The sequence below is a fragment of the Lepidochelys kempii genome, chromosome 3 (assembly GCF_965140265.1).
Source record: "Lepidochelys kempii isolate rLepKem1 chromosome 3, rLepKem1.hap2, whole genome shotgun sequence".
Taxonomy (NCBI): Eukaryota; Metazoa; Chordata; order Testudines; family Cheloniidae; genus Lepidochelys; species Lepidochelys kempii.
The window spans coordinates 13,687,374-13,705,229 of NC_133258.1; the positions used below are offsets into that span (position 1 = coordinate 13,687,374).

The window sequence follows — 17,856 nt, forward strand, 5'->3', positions numbered from 1 at the left end:
GTCCCCCCCCCTTCTCCGCCTCCTCTCCTCAGCATGCTGTGGTCCCGCTCCTCCCACTCCCTCTGGGAAAGACCTAAGCACTGCCAAATAGCTGTTAGGCAGCAGAGGGGGGTGGGAAGCGCTGGGAGGGAGGGGGAGAAGTGGGGACACGGTGCACTTGGGAGAGGATGAGGAGGAGGCGAGGTGGGGGTAGGGGGAGCTTGATTGCTGGTGGGGGGCTGAGCACCTGCTAATTTTTCTCCATGGGTGCTCCAGATTTTCAAAAGCACCTGTGTGATTTAGGAGTCCAAGTCCTCCTGAGTCACTTAGGCCCCAATCCTTATGCATGCACTTACCTTGACACACCGTGAGTAGTCCTAGGGCTACAACTCAGCCAGAGCACTATTTAGGGACTGTCTGCGCTCCCCACTGCATGTTAGCCAGTTTATGGGATTCTTTTCCCCCCAGTGTTCATTTCTGGGGGCTGGCCCTTTAAATCTGGCAGAGAGCAGCAGTTATGGTTCTCAAGTGTCTACTTTGTCACTGGCTGCTGCTTCCACCATACACACTACTCTTCAGTTCCCTGCTCCATGCCTGCTTACGTGCGCTTTGAGCAGGAAGGGGTGAATTTCATTCTAAAACCTAGTTCATTGCTTTCTTGGTCCAGCTTCAGAGATAATGATGTGTGCCACAGTTTCAGGGTAATACTACACCTGTATTTCCCCTTCATGGTCCAATAAAGGCACCCACTTTAGGCTTCTAGTTCCCAGCCATCACCTATGTTGGGCGGAGATCTGAGTGTCATTCCCTCCTGAACAGCGATTTTAAGGCTGCACAACTCCCTGCTTTACATTGTGATATCCCCAGCAAGTCAGACTGCCTAAACAGGCCAGCACCTGTGAAGGCTATGACCATTGTATCACCTGCAGTTATAAATTAGCACATAGCTCTTTCTAAGCAAGCACATTTATTCTTAAGATAAAAGCATTACAGAGAAAACGTATTAAAACAATAAAAGAACCCACATGCATGCTAGAAAGCTTACCAGAAGTCTCACCTATTCCAGCTTTCAGAATAGCAGCCGTGTTAGTCTGTATCCGCAGAAAGAAAAGGAGTACTTGTGGCACTTTAGAGACTAACAAATGTATTTGCACAGCTGAGGTTATGGGGCAAGTGATGCTGCTTTTCCACAATTTCAGCCCGTGCACGTCGGTGGAAGCAGTCTGTAGAAGTCCAGTCTGTTGGTTCAACCTTCAGGAGGAGTCCACCCAGAATCCTCCTTTTTGTAGTCTTGGTAGGAAGGTCTCTGTGGGTTAGTATGTTGTTCAGAGGTGTGTTGGAAATATTCCTTGAGTCGGAGATGTCGAAAATAGGATTCTGGGTCACCACAGAACTGTATCATGTTCGTGGGCCTAGAGGGGCAGAAGGAGAGGCCCCGAGATAGGACAGACTCTTCTGCTGGGCTAAGAGTATAGTTGGATAGATTAACAATATTGCTGGGTGGGTTAAGGGAACCATGTAGTAATTTAGATAGTTTAGTGTCCTTTTTCTTTTGTAGAGAAGCAAAGTGTGTGTTGTAAATGGCTTGTCTAGTTTTTGTAAAGTCCAGCCACGAGAAAGTTTGTATGGAAGGTTGGTTTTTCCATGAGAGTATCCAGTCTTGAGAGCTCATTCTTAATCTTTCCCTATTTGCTGTAGAGGATGTTGATCAGGTGGTTCCGCAGTTTCTTTGAGAGTGTGTGGCACAAGCTGTCAGCATAATCTGTGTAGTATGTAGATTGTAATGGATTTTTTACCTTCAATCCTTTTGGTACGATGTCCATCTGTTTGCATTTGGAAAGGAAGATGATGTCTGTCTGTATCTGTACCAGTTTTTTCATGAAGTTGATAGATTTCCACTCCATATGGCTAAATTGAGTGCCTTGCATAAACGAAAGGTTTCAGAGTAGCAGCCGTGTTAGTCTCTGTATCCACAAAAAGAAAAGGAGTACTTGTGGCACCTTAGAGACTTAAATTTATTTGAGCATAAGCTTTCATGAGTTACAGCTCACTTCATTGGATGCATGCTGTAGAAAATACGGGGAGATTTATATACACAGAGAACATGAAACAATGGGTGTTACCATACACACCGTGACAAGAGTGATCAGGTAAGGTGAGCTATTACCAGCAGGATAGTGGAGGGGGGATGGGGGAAGACCTTAAGCCAAGCTCTACGATACAACCACATTTGCTCCAACCCCTCAGACAGAGACAAACGCCTACAAGATCTCTGTCAAGCTTTCTTACAACTACAATACCCACCTGCTGAAGTGAAGAAACAGATTGACAGAGCCAGAAGAGTTCCCAGAAGTTACCTACTACAGGACAGGCCCAACAAAGAAAATAACAATGCCACTAGCCATTACCTTCAGCCCCCAACTAAAACCTCTCCAACGCATCATCAAGGATCTACAACGTATCCTGAAAGATGACCCATCACTCTTACAGATCTTGGGAGACAGGCCAGTCCTTGCTTACGGACAGCCCCCCCAAGCTGAAGCAAATACTCACCAGCAACCACACACCACCCAACAAAAACACTAACCAAGGAACCTATCCTTGCAACAAAGCCCGTTGCCAACTCTGTCCACATATCTATTCAGGGGACACCATCATAGGGCTTAATCACATCAGCCACGCTATCAGAGGCTCGTTCACCTGCACATCTACCAATGTGATATATGCCATCATGTGCCAGCAATGCCCCTCTGCCATGTACATTGGCCAAACTGGACAGTCTCTACGTAAAAGAATAAATGGACACAAATCAGACATCAAGAATTATAACATTCAAAAACCAGTCGGAGAACACTTCAATCTCTTTGGTCACTCGATTACAGACCTAAAAGTGGCAATTCTTCAACAAAAAAACTTCAAAAACAGACTCCACGGAGAGACTGCTGAATTGGAATTAATTTGCAAACTGGATTCAATTAACTTAGGCTTGAATAAAGACTGGGAGTGGATGCGTCATTACACAAAGTAAAACTATTTCCCCCACACACACACACTGTTCCTCACATGGTCTTGTCAGCTGCTGGAAATGGCCCGTCTTGATTATCACTACAAAAGGTCTTTTGCCCCCCGGCTCTCCTGCTGGTAATAGCTCACCTTACCTGATCACTCTTGTTACAGTGTGTATGGTAACACCCATTGTTTCATGTTCTCTGTGTATATAAATCTCCCCACTGTATTTTCCACTGCATGCATCCGATGAAGTGAGCTGTAGCTCATGAAAGCTTATGCTCAAATAAATTTGTTAGTCTCTAAGATGCCACAAGTACTTTTCTTTTTCCTATTCCAGCTTAGGGCTCTGGAAGGTTTTAGTCCTTCAAATCCACAACTGGGTTTTCCTTATGGTTACGAGATCATCCATATTAGCTCCAGAACGAGAATGTCGACTGGGCAGATCAGCCATTTCCTTATACAGCTCAGGCCTTTGAGCTTGGTCTTCAGTTATGGGTAATCAGCAGGCAATGAACTCCTCCTCAGGGCATAGCTTTGAAAGGCTGGGGTTTTGCATAACCAGGGATGGGAACTAGCATTAACCTTGCCTTAGGGATTCCCCAGGAAATCTACTTAATACCCTTTGACCCAAAAGTCCATACTGGTCAGGCACATTTTCAATATAGTCTTTTGAACTCCTCAGTCTTACATCTGTCACATCTCCACCACTCAGGAGGTTACTTACAGTGTCAGCCTGCAATAATATATAAACTAATACAATAAAGGCTTTAAAGGATATTATTGGAAATTACAGGATGTCACAGTAACTATCCTGCCTTCCTTCTCTCCCTCCCTACTCCAACAAGTCTGCTCCTCTCACTCCCCAGTCTTCAGCCTATCCCCTACATGCATCTGCCCCCCCCCCGACCCCTCTTTTCCCTGTTAAATTACTGTGTAGACTTCTGTTGTCGGGCTAGAGCCCAAGCTCTAGGATCTGAAAATCGTTAAAAAAAATGGATGCCCTCAATCAAAACACTTTATTTTGATAACTCTGTTTCACTTTTCACTTTTTTTTTTTTTTTTTTTTACTATAAATTAACTGACATTTTGGAATGAAAAGTCATTTCAAACCAAAAACTGGAACTTTTCATTTAGAAAACGTGGAAGTGGGAGGTTTCAACAATTTCAAAACTTGGGGGTGGGGGAGGAGGTTTAAATTTTTTTTTGAGCCAGGAAATTTGTCAGATTTCCCACGAATGGGCTCAGTTTCGACAAATCAGCATTTTCCAACAAACAGCGTTTCTTCGGTAAATTCACGACAAACTCCACTGAGTTTCGTGTGTAAAAGACTGTGACAAAAAGTGATGGGCAAGACAGGAGGGAGCACCAGGGAGTGGGGTTCTGCACTAATTTGAATATGACCCATGCACATCTAGGCCTGGATCCTTAAAGGTATTTAGGCTCCTAACTTCTACTGATCATTTCCTAGAAAGCATCTGAGCCCATGTAACTTCTGTTTAGTAGCACAAGTGAAGCAAAGAGTGAATGAGTGTAGCTAAGCAACTCATTAACATGAGGAGGAGCGTGTTTAAACCCATGTCTCCTCAGACACACCCATTCTTTGCCAACCCTCAACTTTGCAGACCGAAGAGCCTTGGGATTTGCTTCCCCTTCACAGGACTACACCTCACCTTTGTCCTTTCTCCTGTCAACGTACAGGGGCCTGAGACTCCTCCTCTAATTGACTTCAATGAAGTACCTCCCTATTTACACTAGAATAAGCAGAGAATCCGGCCTGCTATCGCTACTCTCCCTTCCCTTACAAGACAGTGACCTTGCACCTCCTGCTGTGTGTCACAGGACTTCCACTCAAAATTGAGTCATTTCACTGTCAGAGCTGCGTTGCTTCTATTCACCACTCGGTTCCAGTCTAGGAGGAACACCACAGGCACCGGTGTCAAAGGAATGGTCATTCTTTGACAAATAGTATCCTGTGTGCTTCCTTATCCTAAAAGATGATTTCACGGTTCACATCTTTTTGTGTTCTGCAGCAGCAGACCCTTTCTCTAAGACTGCCTCATTCCTACTGAGCTGCCTCAGTCTAGACCCGCCCTCTTAAAGAATCCTTGCCCTGACGTGCCTTTCTGGAGACTGGCCCTTTAAATTTGGCAGAGGCAAGCCACTGTAGCCCTAAAATGGCCATTTTGCAAGCAGTTGCTGCATCCTGTAGCTCTCTCTTCCAGCTGATGAGTGTTCTCGGTTCCGCTATGTTCGTCCTTTCTTATTGCTGGGGAAGTGGCATATTCTCTTTCTTCTTTGTTTAAAAGCATCTAATTTGGGGCAGCGGGGTGTCAACTTCCAGTATTATCAGTTGTTTTCTCTTGAGGCACCATCATGAGCTGCACAGAGATTCCAGCATAAAGTCAAAAGCATAAGGAAAAAAATAAAAACCAGTAAATCCTCTTTCAAGCACAGTACTTATTCTTCCACAGTAGTTAAGCTAAAGCTGGTTTCGTTTGGTTTAGGGCAGAGAGGAATCCACTAATATTTTAATTTTCATGAAGTGAAAGTCCTTCAAAACACCTCTTTCCTTGCTGCTTAACTTTAAAAATAAATCATAGTTCTTCACAACATGTCACTCAATTTACGACAGCAATTTATCATAACAGACATCATGACGGCCCTCCTGTACTGATTCCCTATAATACAGGATGAAGCAGGCTTTTCTGCTGTGTTTGTAAAGCCAGCTCTGCTGCTTATTGGGTTGAGGCCTCCCCGTTGTTCGCCTTTGCAGTTGGACAAACACATGCGTTTTCTCTACCCATCCACATCATCGACATGGGGTTTTCGATTGAGTTCTCCGTGTTAAAGAAGTGAGCTCGCCAGCCACAGCAACACTTCATTTGCTTAATTTCACGCCGGAAAGTTTTGCTGAAGACGTAGTAAATGAAAGGGTTATAAGCTGTTGAAGACTTGGCAAACAGACACGGCAGTAGCGTAATGACAGGATGTAGAGATTTGCTGGAGTTAAAGATTGACCAGAAGCTGACTGCTGTGTAGGGTGTCCAGGCACCGAGGAATCCGATGCTGACAAACACAGCCATCTGAAAAAGGCACAGTGTGTTCAGTCCTCAGCTAACACCGCTTTTCCCCTTCCCTGGCTGTGGTACGTCACAGGAGGTATAGTATGGCCAGAGAGCGTGGACCATGACGGCGAATGGAAGTATAAGGGCCCTGAACTACAACTCTCGTGAGAAACTGCTGACTCAAAATATTTCAGTATTCCATACAGAGAAAACAATTTTTAATGAACAACTTTGTTTAGTCAAAACCTCAATTTTGTCATAAAAAAGCTTTGATGGAAAATTTTTGACCAGCCTTACTCAGCACCATCTGGTCTCTATGTCCATGAAAAATACTGTAGGGCTACAAGGCAGAACCCTACTCAAAATGATACCTTAATATGGTCTAAACCCATTTCAGCATGACTGGAGAGACTTTTATACAAGCATAAATCAGGGGCATTGCTGTATAATGTAGGTCTAACGGGCAGCATAGTACATGAGGTATATAATTCATGGCAGTGTAGTCATGCTGTTGAAACCAATGTGGACCCAAGTGCTCTCTGGATGTCTGTCCACAGTGTTAGTTACATGAATAGAACAAATTAATGAATCATGGCTCTGATCCTGAGGCAGGACACCTTCTGGTTATCATTGCACTCCTGTGATGGGGTGTGTACACCACTCCAGCAAAGAGTGTGTTAGTTGCACCTGGAGTGTGGGCCAGGCCTAATTTAGGATTTGACCCAGCTGGGAAGGAGCTGGGGTGGCTAATAGAGAGGAAGGACTTCAGGGGAGTAAAAGAGAGGCCAGCAGGCCTGAGGGGAGAAGGTTTGGGGAAATTCTGGTAAAAGACCAGGCGAGATACTGAGAGGGATAGAGCAAGGCCCTGTGGTGAGCCTTGATAGAAAGACAGGAAGCGGCCCTGCAGGGAGAAAGGCCTGGGAGGAGTTGCTTGATATAAGCGTCTGAACAGACTCTGAAGAGAGCTGGGGAAAAAGGCTGAGGGACAGGACAAGGCAGCGAATGGGTACAGGGAAGCAGCAAGGAGCTTGAGGGAGCAAACCTTAGCTGCTTGCTACAGGGTCCCCGACATGGAACCCAGAGGACAGGGTGGGCCTGGGTTCCTCTGCTGGCCACCAAGGAGAGTGTTGTGAAAGCCCCCAGTGAGTGTAAGAACTATTAAAAGCCCAGAGATAAGGGATGGAGGGTCCACTGAGCTCATGGGAGGCTGAAAACCTGGCCTGAGGTCATCATCAACCATTGTTTGTGGGACTCTGTTCCCCCAGAAGGAGACTGAACTTGACCTGGCTGGAGGGCCAAGCCACAAGAAGAAGCAAACTCCCGCAATGCCAGATTGGCTGTCAGCAGCAGGCACCGGAGGAACAGAGCCTGCCCTGGGTGGGAGCGTGCACAGATCGGTGAGTCACGCACAATGCATGAGTGTGTCTATCATGCACCACCTACCCCTGGGATGGGAGGCCAGCTGGGTCTTACCAGTGGTAGGGCATGATCAGAGCGTCATCATTTATCAGAGCATAAATCAAACCCCTGTGGACCTAACTACGAGGTCTCCTTTCTGAATTGATGAATGCTGACAAGCATCCCCATCACAAAACCCAGCACTTTGGAATGGCACGAATTGATTTGCCTTGGTCGCCATCTCAGCTGAGGCCAAGAAATGAACGCAGCTGGAGACTGAACAACCCTTGCTGTCCAAGGTTGGGGATGGGGAGAACAAATTATGTAAATTTGTAGAACTATGGGGTGGAATCACGCAGTAATGACTTTCTCCAAAGAGTAATTAGGCATCAGTGCTTTTATCACTTCTTTCTAATACAGCAATTACTATCTAGAAGACTACATCTCTCCTCATGAGAGGCTGCCACAGCTGCAGTCAGCAGAGGGTCAGGGCAACTAGAAGGGTATGCCCCATTAGGGCCTGAATCTTTAGAATTTGCTTTTCCTATTGCTCCATGTCCAGGTCAGGTTCGCTAGTGGTCCAGGTGTGCTGCTAGACCCAGCTGTCTCCCTGGTCTCTAGGGACTTAGGAGATGGGTGAGGCTGAAGGATGGTTAGAAGGGGGGGCAGTTCTGCAGGTGATTTGGGTAATGGTGTTTATTAAATTTGGCCAAGATTTTAAATAAATAGGAACCTGATTAGCTGTGTTTTAAGGCTCCTAATAAGTGGCTTGATTTTTCAAAAGTGATGAGCTCTCATCTGTGCTCATTAACTCTAGGCTCCTACAACTGCCAGCCTCGAGTATTAAAAGTTCATGAGTCAGGTCCCTAAAATCAGTAGAACAGCTTTACAAGCTTGAAAATTTAAAAAAAACTAAACAACACATTCAGGGTTCTCTATTTGCCTTCTAATTCTTGAGCCTTTATGGGTCACCTTTTCCAGCTTTTCTCTGCAACCATGAGGCTAGAAACTTTTCTTTTAAATAAAAGCTGAGATTCTCAGGTAATCACTCCATAACTCCAGGAGCTGGGACTTTAAGAAAAACACCAAATACTGTGAGACTTGCAATAAAATTGCAAGAATTGACAACACTGACATGTCTAACCTTGTACCTCTCTTAGGCCCAGATCCTCAAAGGTATTTAGGCACCTAACTCCCAATCAGTGGAAATTAGGTGCCTTTGAGCATCTGGGCCTTAAATTAATCTTGGCTATATGTTGCTTCTGGGGTAGTGTTATCCTGGGGTAATTGCTAGAGCCTCCTTATTTTATTATATGTAGTTTCTCAAAGAGTACTCAGAAACTGGGCTAGGCACTTCTGTTTACTGTAGCATACAAGTGAATAAAATAATGACAAATTACACTATGCACCAGCAGGTGAAAGTTGAGGAAATAAAAGTTCTTTGAATTGGAGAGTACTTTACGTTGGAAAACTTAATGTTTTGTTCCCTAATCTTACAAAATAACATTCAGCCCTTCCATGCTAGGGTTCATCCGAGGTTTTCAAAGCACTTTCCAACATGAATTCATGGATTTCAAGGCCAGAAGGGGCCACTGTGATCACCTAGTCTGACCTGCTGCAGAGCACAGGCTAAAGAACTTCGCCCAAATTCTGTATCAACCCCCTATTTTCCATTGGAGACATGGCATGGCTACAACAGTTAAACCACACCGTATGCTTGTGTAGCAGGCAAAACTATCACTTTGCCCACCTTTCCTCTGGAGGAGAGCAGCTTTTTGACAGTGTACATTAACCCACAGCCCAGTGGCTACAGCACTCTCCTGGCATGTGGGAGACGCAAGCACAAATCCTTTCTCCGCGTCAGACAGAGGTGGGAATTAAAGCTGGCAGTAGCATAGCTAGGGGGGGAGCGGGGCAGCGGCCGCTGCACAAGTGGCGCCTTGTCAATGTCTTGGCGCCTTTTAAATTTCCCCCTGTTGAAGGAACAGGGGGAGCGATCCAAAGAAAAGGCGCCACCCACTCCGGTGCTTTTACTCACCCGGCGGCGCTCCGGGTCTTTCGCACTGGTTAAAAGGTACGAGCTGTGCACCTGTCAGCTTGTCTGGAGCTGATGCGGGAGGAGTCCTTAGGGGCTTGGAAAGTTGTACTCAATTCTTTATGGCTTCTTAGGCCACAGAAAGGAGTCATCAGAAGCTCTCAGATACTCTGAGTCTCTTATAAAAACAGCGTGGGTGACAGGTATAGTAGGCCAGGGGAGGCTAAGCCTTCCCTAACAGCCAAGTTATGGGTCCGCCCTGAGGCCCCCCTTCCGCAGCCCATTCTTCCCCTGTGGTCCCGCCCATGCTGCTGGTCTTCCCACCCTCCCTCAGTCTCTCCCTCAAAGCCAGCAGGGCCTAGACTGGGCTGGCTGAGGGGGCTGGGGTTGGCGGGCTGGGGCTCAGGGCGGCTGGGACGGAGCTCCTCTGACCGCTTTGGGAAGCTCGGGGTTCCGGCAGGAAAAGGGGGTGGAATGGGAGGGGTCTCAGGCAGAAGGGGCAGGGCCAGGGGCTAGCCTCCCCGAATAGGGGGGGTTCATGCGCCACCCATGAAAAACAGCCTAGCTGGATCAGATTGGAGAAATGCCACAGATCCTCAGATAGGTGCAAAATAAGGTGGGCAAGAGAGTCCCACTCACTGAGTGTGAAGGGGGCTAGATGGGTTCCTGCAAGGGTCACATCACACAGGGCCCCTGCTTGCTTTGACCTGTTCTGGCTCTTCAGGTAACTCACCAGTGTCAGCCTCCTTTCCAGCTTTGCCGCATTAGGGATCCTGTCAGAGTTCTGTATCTCCTGATATGCTTTGCGAACCTTCCACGCTATGCCCACGTAACAGCTGAGGATGGTCAGCGCAGGCAGGAGTGTGCATAGAATGAACATGCTCAGGATGAAAGAGAAGCCGTTGGCGGAGTTGTGGAATTCGCTCCACGCTATCGTGCAGGAGATGCCGAACGGTTCGGGGCCATAATAACCCCAACCCAGCAAAGGCAGAATGGCCCAGAGCAGCGAGCCCAGCCAGATGAACGCAATCAAAATGCAAACGGCGTTCTTGTTGATTGTATTGCCTGGAAGAAAAGGAACAGCAAGTCCATCTGAATCTCACGTTAACCCCATGATTTCAGGGCTAGTTTAAAGGAATGAAAGATTTGCTCCGTGGGACCCATTGGGCAGTGCCCTTTGTTTGCCCTCTGATGTATAAGTGTTGCTGTACCGTGCCAACCACAGCGGAAGTCAATGGAGGTGTCCTGGCTTTCACAGCCCTCTGTGCCAGAGCCTCAAACTGGCCTTTTCCCATCCAGTGCAGCCGGGGAATGGTGCTGCGAAGGTGGCTGAGCTATCGCTGAAGCTCCCTGATCGTTGGCTCACTGCAGGTACATCGATGCTCTGATAAAATATCCGCAGCACCAAGTCTCTGAGCCCGGGTCAGCTGACTCGGGCTCAGGCCACAGAGCTGAACATTGCAATGTAGTGGGGAGGGTCTCAGAGCCCAGGCTCCAGCCTGAGCCCAAACATCTACACTGCAATTTTAGAGCCCCGTGACCCCAAATCAGCTTACCCGGGCCAGCTGCAGTGATGCCTCAGGTCTTTCATCACAGTGTAGATGTACCCTGAATGCCAGGCTAGTCCCTGGAACAACTAAGAGCAGCTGCAGGGCTGCTGCTCTGGAATCGTACCAGCCTACAAGGGGCCATTCCAGCAGCCCAGGATCGCCAGAGTGCAGCATTCTGGTTTTACCCCTTTCTCCCAGCCAGATCCTTGCAGGTAGGGGGTGCATGAGTCAGGAAGCAGGTTCCGACCAGCCCAGTTCCCCTGTAGCCAGGAAATCCAGGCCAATGCAAAGTAGCCATAGCAATGCCAGGAACTAGGCCTTTGTCTCTCATTGGTGCTTTCCTAATGTTACTTGTTAAGTGATGCTCGGTTGAACCAACTCATTCTAGTTAATAGGGCACATGTCGTGGTGGACTCACTCTGCTTCCCCGCACCCCAGAGGCTATTGTCTGTCTCTTCTGTTCTGAAGCCAAGTCGCCGCCTCTACCATATGGTTTCTTTACTCATTTCCCCCTAAAAGCAGCTGACAACACAACTTTTAAGATAATGAAGTGCAGCCTACTTGGAAACAGCTGTCAGTAGCCTGCTGTAGAGGGGCTATCATATTGCTTATAGTTCTGAGTGGCTTCTGCTGCACTCTTCCTTCAGGGACCTCAAAGATATCACTTTAATGAAATGCCCAGCTTCCACCCACACAACGAGTGGGGATCCTAACAGGTCACCAGGGAACAGGGATAGACAAACCTTAAAAGAGTCTGAGTTTCAGGACAGATAAGCACCAAATTCTGGTCTGAAATCATCACTATGGCATTATGTGTATTACAGCAGCACCTAGAGGCCCCCTTGTCCAAGGTGCTGTACATGTACTTAGCGAGAGAAATTACAGCCTAAATGGACGAGACAGATAAAGGATGGGAGGAAGGAACCACCTGCATTTACATATGGAGAACTGAGGAACAGAGACTTAGGGCCATATCCACAAAGGTACTGGGGTGATACAATTCCTAGCTCCTATGTACCAAGCAGCCTAATGTAATCCACAGTCCTGCATTAGGCGCCTAAGGAAAGGATCCTTAGAAGCCAGCAAGATGAACTGGGAGCCACCTCTGACCTGAAACTGGCTCTCTCAACATAACAGCCCAATGTTCTACTATTGTGGTCCCCAGATGACTCGTCATGACCCAGGTCCACAGGAGCAGCCATGCGTCAGCCCTCCACTTGGCAGCTTGCTGACAACTGCTGACCCCAGGACCTATGAAGTCCTGCCACAGTTTGAAGCTCTGCCCCTGAGGTCCTATTGGCAGAGTCCCAAAGCAGCCAATTGGCCTGCCTACCCTATTTAAGCCAGCAACAGGAATAGGAAGCTGTCTGAACAACACGTTTCACCCTGTCCTGGACTGTGCACCTTGTGCTGCCTCCTCCTCCTGCGTCTCCCACAGCCTGACTTCCTGGCATCCCAACCTGGCTTGGCTCCTCACATCTGATCTCCGGTTTGACTCCTGTCTCTGACCCCCAGGTCTCCTGACCCAGCCTGACTCTGGTTACCAACTCATGGTTCTGATCCCAAGTTTGTCTCCTGCCTTTGATCTCCCAGTATCCTGACCCAGCTGACTCTCAACTCTTGACTGTGGACTCCAGCTCTGACCACTAGGTCTGGCTTAGGGTGACCAGATAGCAAGTGTAAAAAATCGGGACAGGGGATGGGGGGTAATAGGTGCCTATATAAGAAAAAGCCCCTATAATTGGGACTGTCCCTATAAAATTGGGACATCTGGTCACCCTAGTCTGGCTGCCTATGACCCAGCCTTGACACTCTTCAGTGTTGTATTTTATTACTTACTATTAGATGTGGATGAGTTGGTTACAAGGAACCGGATCACAGCCATCATACACAAGGTCATCATGCTGGAGACGCCGAAGAGGAAACCCATCAGGGCGTAATATATACAGGACGCATCTCCTCCCAGCCAAGCATGGTTCCATGCTGAGGCAATGGCCAGCGGGTACATGCTGATGGCCATTCCAAGATCCGTTACGGCTAAATTTATTATAAGCAGCTCGGGGGACTTGAGATGGGAAGAGCGCTTCACTGCAGTAACAAGGACTGCTGAATTCCCCAGAATCGTCAGGATCCCTGAGAGGGGAGAAAACAGTGTAGATAGTAATAATTATCGATGTATTTGTTGACATGCCAGTAATATGCTTGATGCTGTGAAAGACACAACCAGTGCCAGTCATTTGTAAGAGGGCAGTTGCCCTCCCCCAAAACCTTGGTTTGCTCCACTGACTTTTCATAGGTCTATATTCTCCATGATGTCTTTCCGCTTTTCACCCCTCCCTCCTCCACAGACTTTGCAGGATATGAAAATAATCACATATAATATTCTAGATGCGGACATGACTGTGCTTTCCCCACCTCCCCCACAAGAACTTTTCTGAAAGGACGTCCCTGCAGACACAGAACTAAGGTCGCTGGGAGACTTGGAGGCATTTGGCTAACGATGTGGCTCTTTGCTCCCTCTAGTGGCTAGACAACATAGAGGGTTGCATCTGCTACTGTAAGCTGCCAGGCCTGGTCATCAAGTTCATGTGGTAGTAATAATAATACTTAGCTCTTATGTAGAGCTTTTCATCAGTAGATCTCAAAGCCCTTCACAGTCTTGAATGCATTTATCCTCATAATTGTGCAGGCAGACCCAGGGTCAGTCCCTGCAGCTGACTTGAACAGACATTGTTAGTGAAGGATGCTGCAGAATTGATCACGGCACTCATTGTTTTGCTGCAGCCAGGCACCTGGCATTTTGTTTTGCCCCCAGTCCTTGCTGGGACCTGCCTGCAGCTGCGTCTCTTCTCTCGGGTGGTGTCAGTCTGTTAGAGTTGGTGTAAAAGCAGTGAGAATGAACTAAGAGTCAAACCCAGACCTTCCTGTGGTACCTAGAAGCACTGTTTTTGCCTAGAGGATCTGTGCTGATCCATCTGTATAGGATTTGTGTGAGATCTTAAAAAACTAAACAACTAGTGCACAGAAATGCACTTGGCTTAAAATATACAGGGCCAGATTCCCTGATATGGTCTGGCTTATTTGCACAGCTCTTGCAGTGCAAAGCAGCCACAAACCTGGCTTCATTGGTCCTTGCTGGAGCCACCCAAAGCTGCCAAGACATACCAATGAATCGGGCCTGTGATGTTCAAAACACAGTGATTTTGGGGCCAGATGTTTGCTTTATTCTGTGACCTTACTGAAGAAAGAGCAGAATTTGACCCTTCACCTAATAAGACTCTTCAGTTTTTGCAATGCTTCTTTTAGTGAAAATCTCCGCTGAATAAACTTCCTTTCTGAAGCTTTAATAGCTCTGCTGACATCATCAGAAAGTTCTCTTTTCTGAACTCAGGACCCAACATTCCCAGGCCTCTACATGCAGAGCTGCAGGACTGGGCTCTGAGTCAGGGTTACCATACGTCTCTTTTTTGAGCCTCCTTTCTCTGTCCAGCGGTATTTTTAAAATAACAGGAAATGTCCCCAGTTTTTGCAGAGCAGACAATCTGCCGTTCCAAAAGAGCCCTGATTGGTCCACTTCCCAATTGGTCCCTCCCCTGCATCTGCAGCTGATTGGTCCTTTCTCCTGTAAGCCACAGCTGCTGGATCCCACCCACCCAGTTCTCAGCCCTCAGGAGGGGGTCCCGCAGGGAGGTGCTGACTAACGTCTGTCATTGCATCTGTCAAGGTTCCTTCCCCACTCTGAACTCTAGGATGCAGATGTGGGGACCTGCATGAAAACCCCCTAAGCTTATTTTTACCAGCTTGGTTAAAACTTCCCCAAGGTACACACTATTTTACCTTTTGCCCTTGGACTTTATCGCTGCCACCACCAAGCGTCTAACAAATATATAACTGGGAAAGAGCCCGCTTGGAAATGTCTTTCCCCCCAAAATCCTCCCCAAACCCTACACCCCCTTTCCTGGGGAAGGCTTGATAAAGATCCTCACCAATTTGCATAGGTGAACAGAGACCCAAACCCTTAGATCTTAAGAACAATGAAAAAGCAATCAGGTTCTTAAAAGAAGAATTTTAATTGAAGAAAAAAAGTAAAAGAATCACCTCTGTAAAATCAGGATGGTAAATACCTTACAGGGTAATCAGATTCAAAACATGGAGAATCCCTCTCAGCAAAACCTTAAGTTACAAATAGACACAAAAACAGGAATCTACATTCCATTCAGCACAGCTTATTTTATCAGCCATTTAAACAAAACAGAATCTAACGCATATCTAGCTAGATTACTTACTAAGTTCTAAGACTCCATTCCTTTTCTGTTCCCGGCAAAAGCATCACACAGACAGAGAGACCCTTTGTTTCTTCCCCCCCTCCAGCTTTGAAAGTATCTTGTCTCTTCATTGGTCATTTTGGTCAGGTGCCAGCGAGGTTATCCTAGCTTCTTAAGCCTTTACAGGTGAAAGGGTTTTTCCTCTGGCCGGGAGGGATTTAAAGGGGTTTACCCTTCCCTTTATTTTTATGACAGCATCTTTGGCTTGCACCAGCCACCCTGCCACCATGAAAGGGAGTGACACTGCCCGTCACCCCCAGTGAGTACCCCCACCGCAGGTACCCCCTCCAGCTCCTGCCACTCCAGCAGTGTCCTCTTTTTGGGAACCTGAAATATGGTAACTCTAGCTGGCCTGATTGGTCATTATGCTAAGTGCCACCTGGGTTATTCAGAGTGCATTCAACACCCCTTGTAGCATGGTGTCCATTATGTCCACATGGCATGCTTCATATTTCTCCCAAGCCCATAATAATGATTTAACATCAGAGTTTGTTCCTTTGCACTATGGCTATGGCTAGACTAGGAGCTAAGGGTGGGGTGTTAGTTAGCTAGATGACACTGAAAATTCTAGCCAAGCAAAGTAATTGTACTTTTAGTATGTGCTAAACTGTTAGGGAAGCACAGGCTTTAACTGGACCAGCTTAGCACGTGCAAAAGTATAACTAACCTTGTTTGGACTGGAGTTTCACAAGGTGTCAGACTGAGCTAACTAACATTCTATTCAATCCAATATCGGTCCTTATTCCACCCACATCAGGGTAGTATCTGAGCACCTCACTCAGTTAAATCCTAGGCTGAACTAAGAATCTATTGTTAAGGGACAGGCTATTTTAATGATGAAAATAGTTACAAGTTGCAAATTCCTATAAAAGCCTAAGAGGAGCACAGGGGATGATAGAAGTAACAAAGCCGTCCCCTCTTTCCTGGAGGATGTTTTCACCTAGCAAACTGCTACACTCTAGTGTCATTTTTCTTGCCAAAATATCACTAAAGCCTGCCCAAAATACCAAGAGCAAACAATTGGGTCTGTTTTCTTTTCAAGCAAGTACGGTTCTGTAGCAACGAGTTTAATCTAAAGTTTTACTGTGAACATGCTCTCTAAAGTCAGCAATGAAAAGAGGAAACAACAGATTCTCATTATTTACAATGCCTTCCCTTTAGCTGTAAAAGCAAGACTGTAGCAGTGTGTTCATGAAAAAGATGCAGTGATGTATTTGTAGGGGAAGTCGTCAGGGAAATTTCCAACCTCTGAAAAATACACAGTGTTCCTTGTTTTCCATAGATCCCCAGCTGGGGAACATATTTCCCCCTCCTCTGTAACACTTCACATTATCATTTCCGAAATACACCTTGATTTGCTATTTCCCTCTCTCTCCTATTTTGCGGCTAGGAATTTAGACTGGGATTTTCCAACAAGCCTAATGGAGCTAAGCAGTCAAATCCTATTGAAATTCAGTGACAGTTGGGTGCCTAACACCCTTAGGCTCTTTGGAAAATCCCAGCCTTAACGAACAGATCACTAAGATGCTATTCGGAAGCGTGCAAGAAACCCACAAGTAATAAGGATCGTGAGCTGAAGCCACACTCTGTGTGGTACATATGTATGGTGTACCCATGTACTTCATTGTAAATCTACCTTCAAAAACACAAATAGCCAGCTATATAAAACTCACATGCTATTTGAAAACCCTCCCGCCCTTTTATACAAGCTTGTCCTATTAAAGCAGAGCTGTTCTTAAAAAGAAATGATACCCCTAAGCAACTCTAGGATCAGACAAAAGATGCTGTCCTGTACAGACCCCCACAAAACTGCCTCTGTTTTTGATCATCAAAGTGACCCATAGAACTCCAGCACCGGGATGCTGAAATGGAGGCAGGTGGTTTACAATCTTGGTTCTGCAGAGGAGACCTTCTGCTGGCAAAAGTTAATTTACCAAAATTATGGGCAACAAATTCTGGAAGGGATAGTAAACATTGCGCATCAGGGCTCAAGCCAATCTCTAACTATTAGAGACCAGGATGAGACCAGGGGTGGGATAAAGGGCAGATTATCCCGTCTGCCTATTCTTGCACCTTCCTCTGAAGCTTGTGGTGCTGGCCACTGTCAGAGACAGGACACTGGACTAGATGGACCATGGGTCTGATTCAATCTGGCAGTTCCTGTTCCCTAAACAAGCATCGGTGACTGAGGAGGGAGAACTCACCTATGATCAGAAGAAACACTCCTGCTCCGTAATCCACTGTGGGGTGGAGTTTGGAGAGATATTGCTGCTCCATGGCCCCTTGTGGAAGTACAGTAGGTAAAGATTTAAATCAAAGGCAAAGCAATGCTAGTAGGGACGGTGAAGAGGCTCTTCCTCATGGTGTGTGTGGCATTTGTCCACAGGTGCCGGCAGAGAGGTGGGGTGCAGTCAATGTGAAGGGTCCCCCCTGTGCATTCTCATCTCTCCATTTCCCTTGTGCTCCCTGGCAGGAGATGAGGAGAGTGGAGATGG

The 17,856-nt window shown here is 46.8% G+C and overlaps 1 protein-coding gene across 1 annotated transcript; it reads right to left on the reverse strand.

The window, feature by feature from the left end:
- Positions 1 to 5,723: 5,723 nt before the first annotated feature.
- On the reverse strand, positions 5,724 to 17,638 carry LOC140908372 (opsin-5-like). Its single transcript, XM_073335350.1, has 4 exons — positions 17,566 to 17,638; positions 12,876 to 13,169; positions 10,220 to 10,551; positions 5,724 to 6,071 (listed from the first exon to the last, which is right to left on the reverse strand). The coding sequence occupies exons 1-4, from the start codon at positions 17,636 to 17,638 to the stop codon at positions 5,724 to 5,726; spliced, it is 1,047 nt and encodes a 348-aa protein (XP_073191451.1).
- Positions 17,639 to 17,856: the final 218 nt, after the last annotated feature.

Bases quoted from the DNA above. Each gene is read 5' to 3' on its own strand.
- LOC140908372 (XM_073335350.1), bottom strand. From the start codon at position 17,638: ATGGAGCAGCAATATCTCTCCAAACTCCACCCCACAGTGGATTACGGA. The intron at 10,552-12,875 runs GTAAGTAATAAA...CTTTTCTTCCAG, and splicing joins CAACTCATCCACATCTAATA to GCAATACAATCAACAAGAAC. The intron at 6,072-10,219 runs GTGAGTTACCTG...TGCCTTTTTCAG, and splicing joins TGGAAAGGAGGCTGACACTG to ATGGCTGTGTTTGTCAGCAT.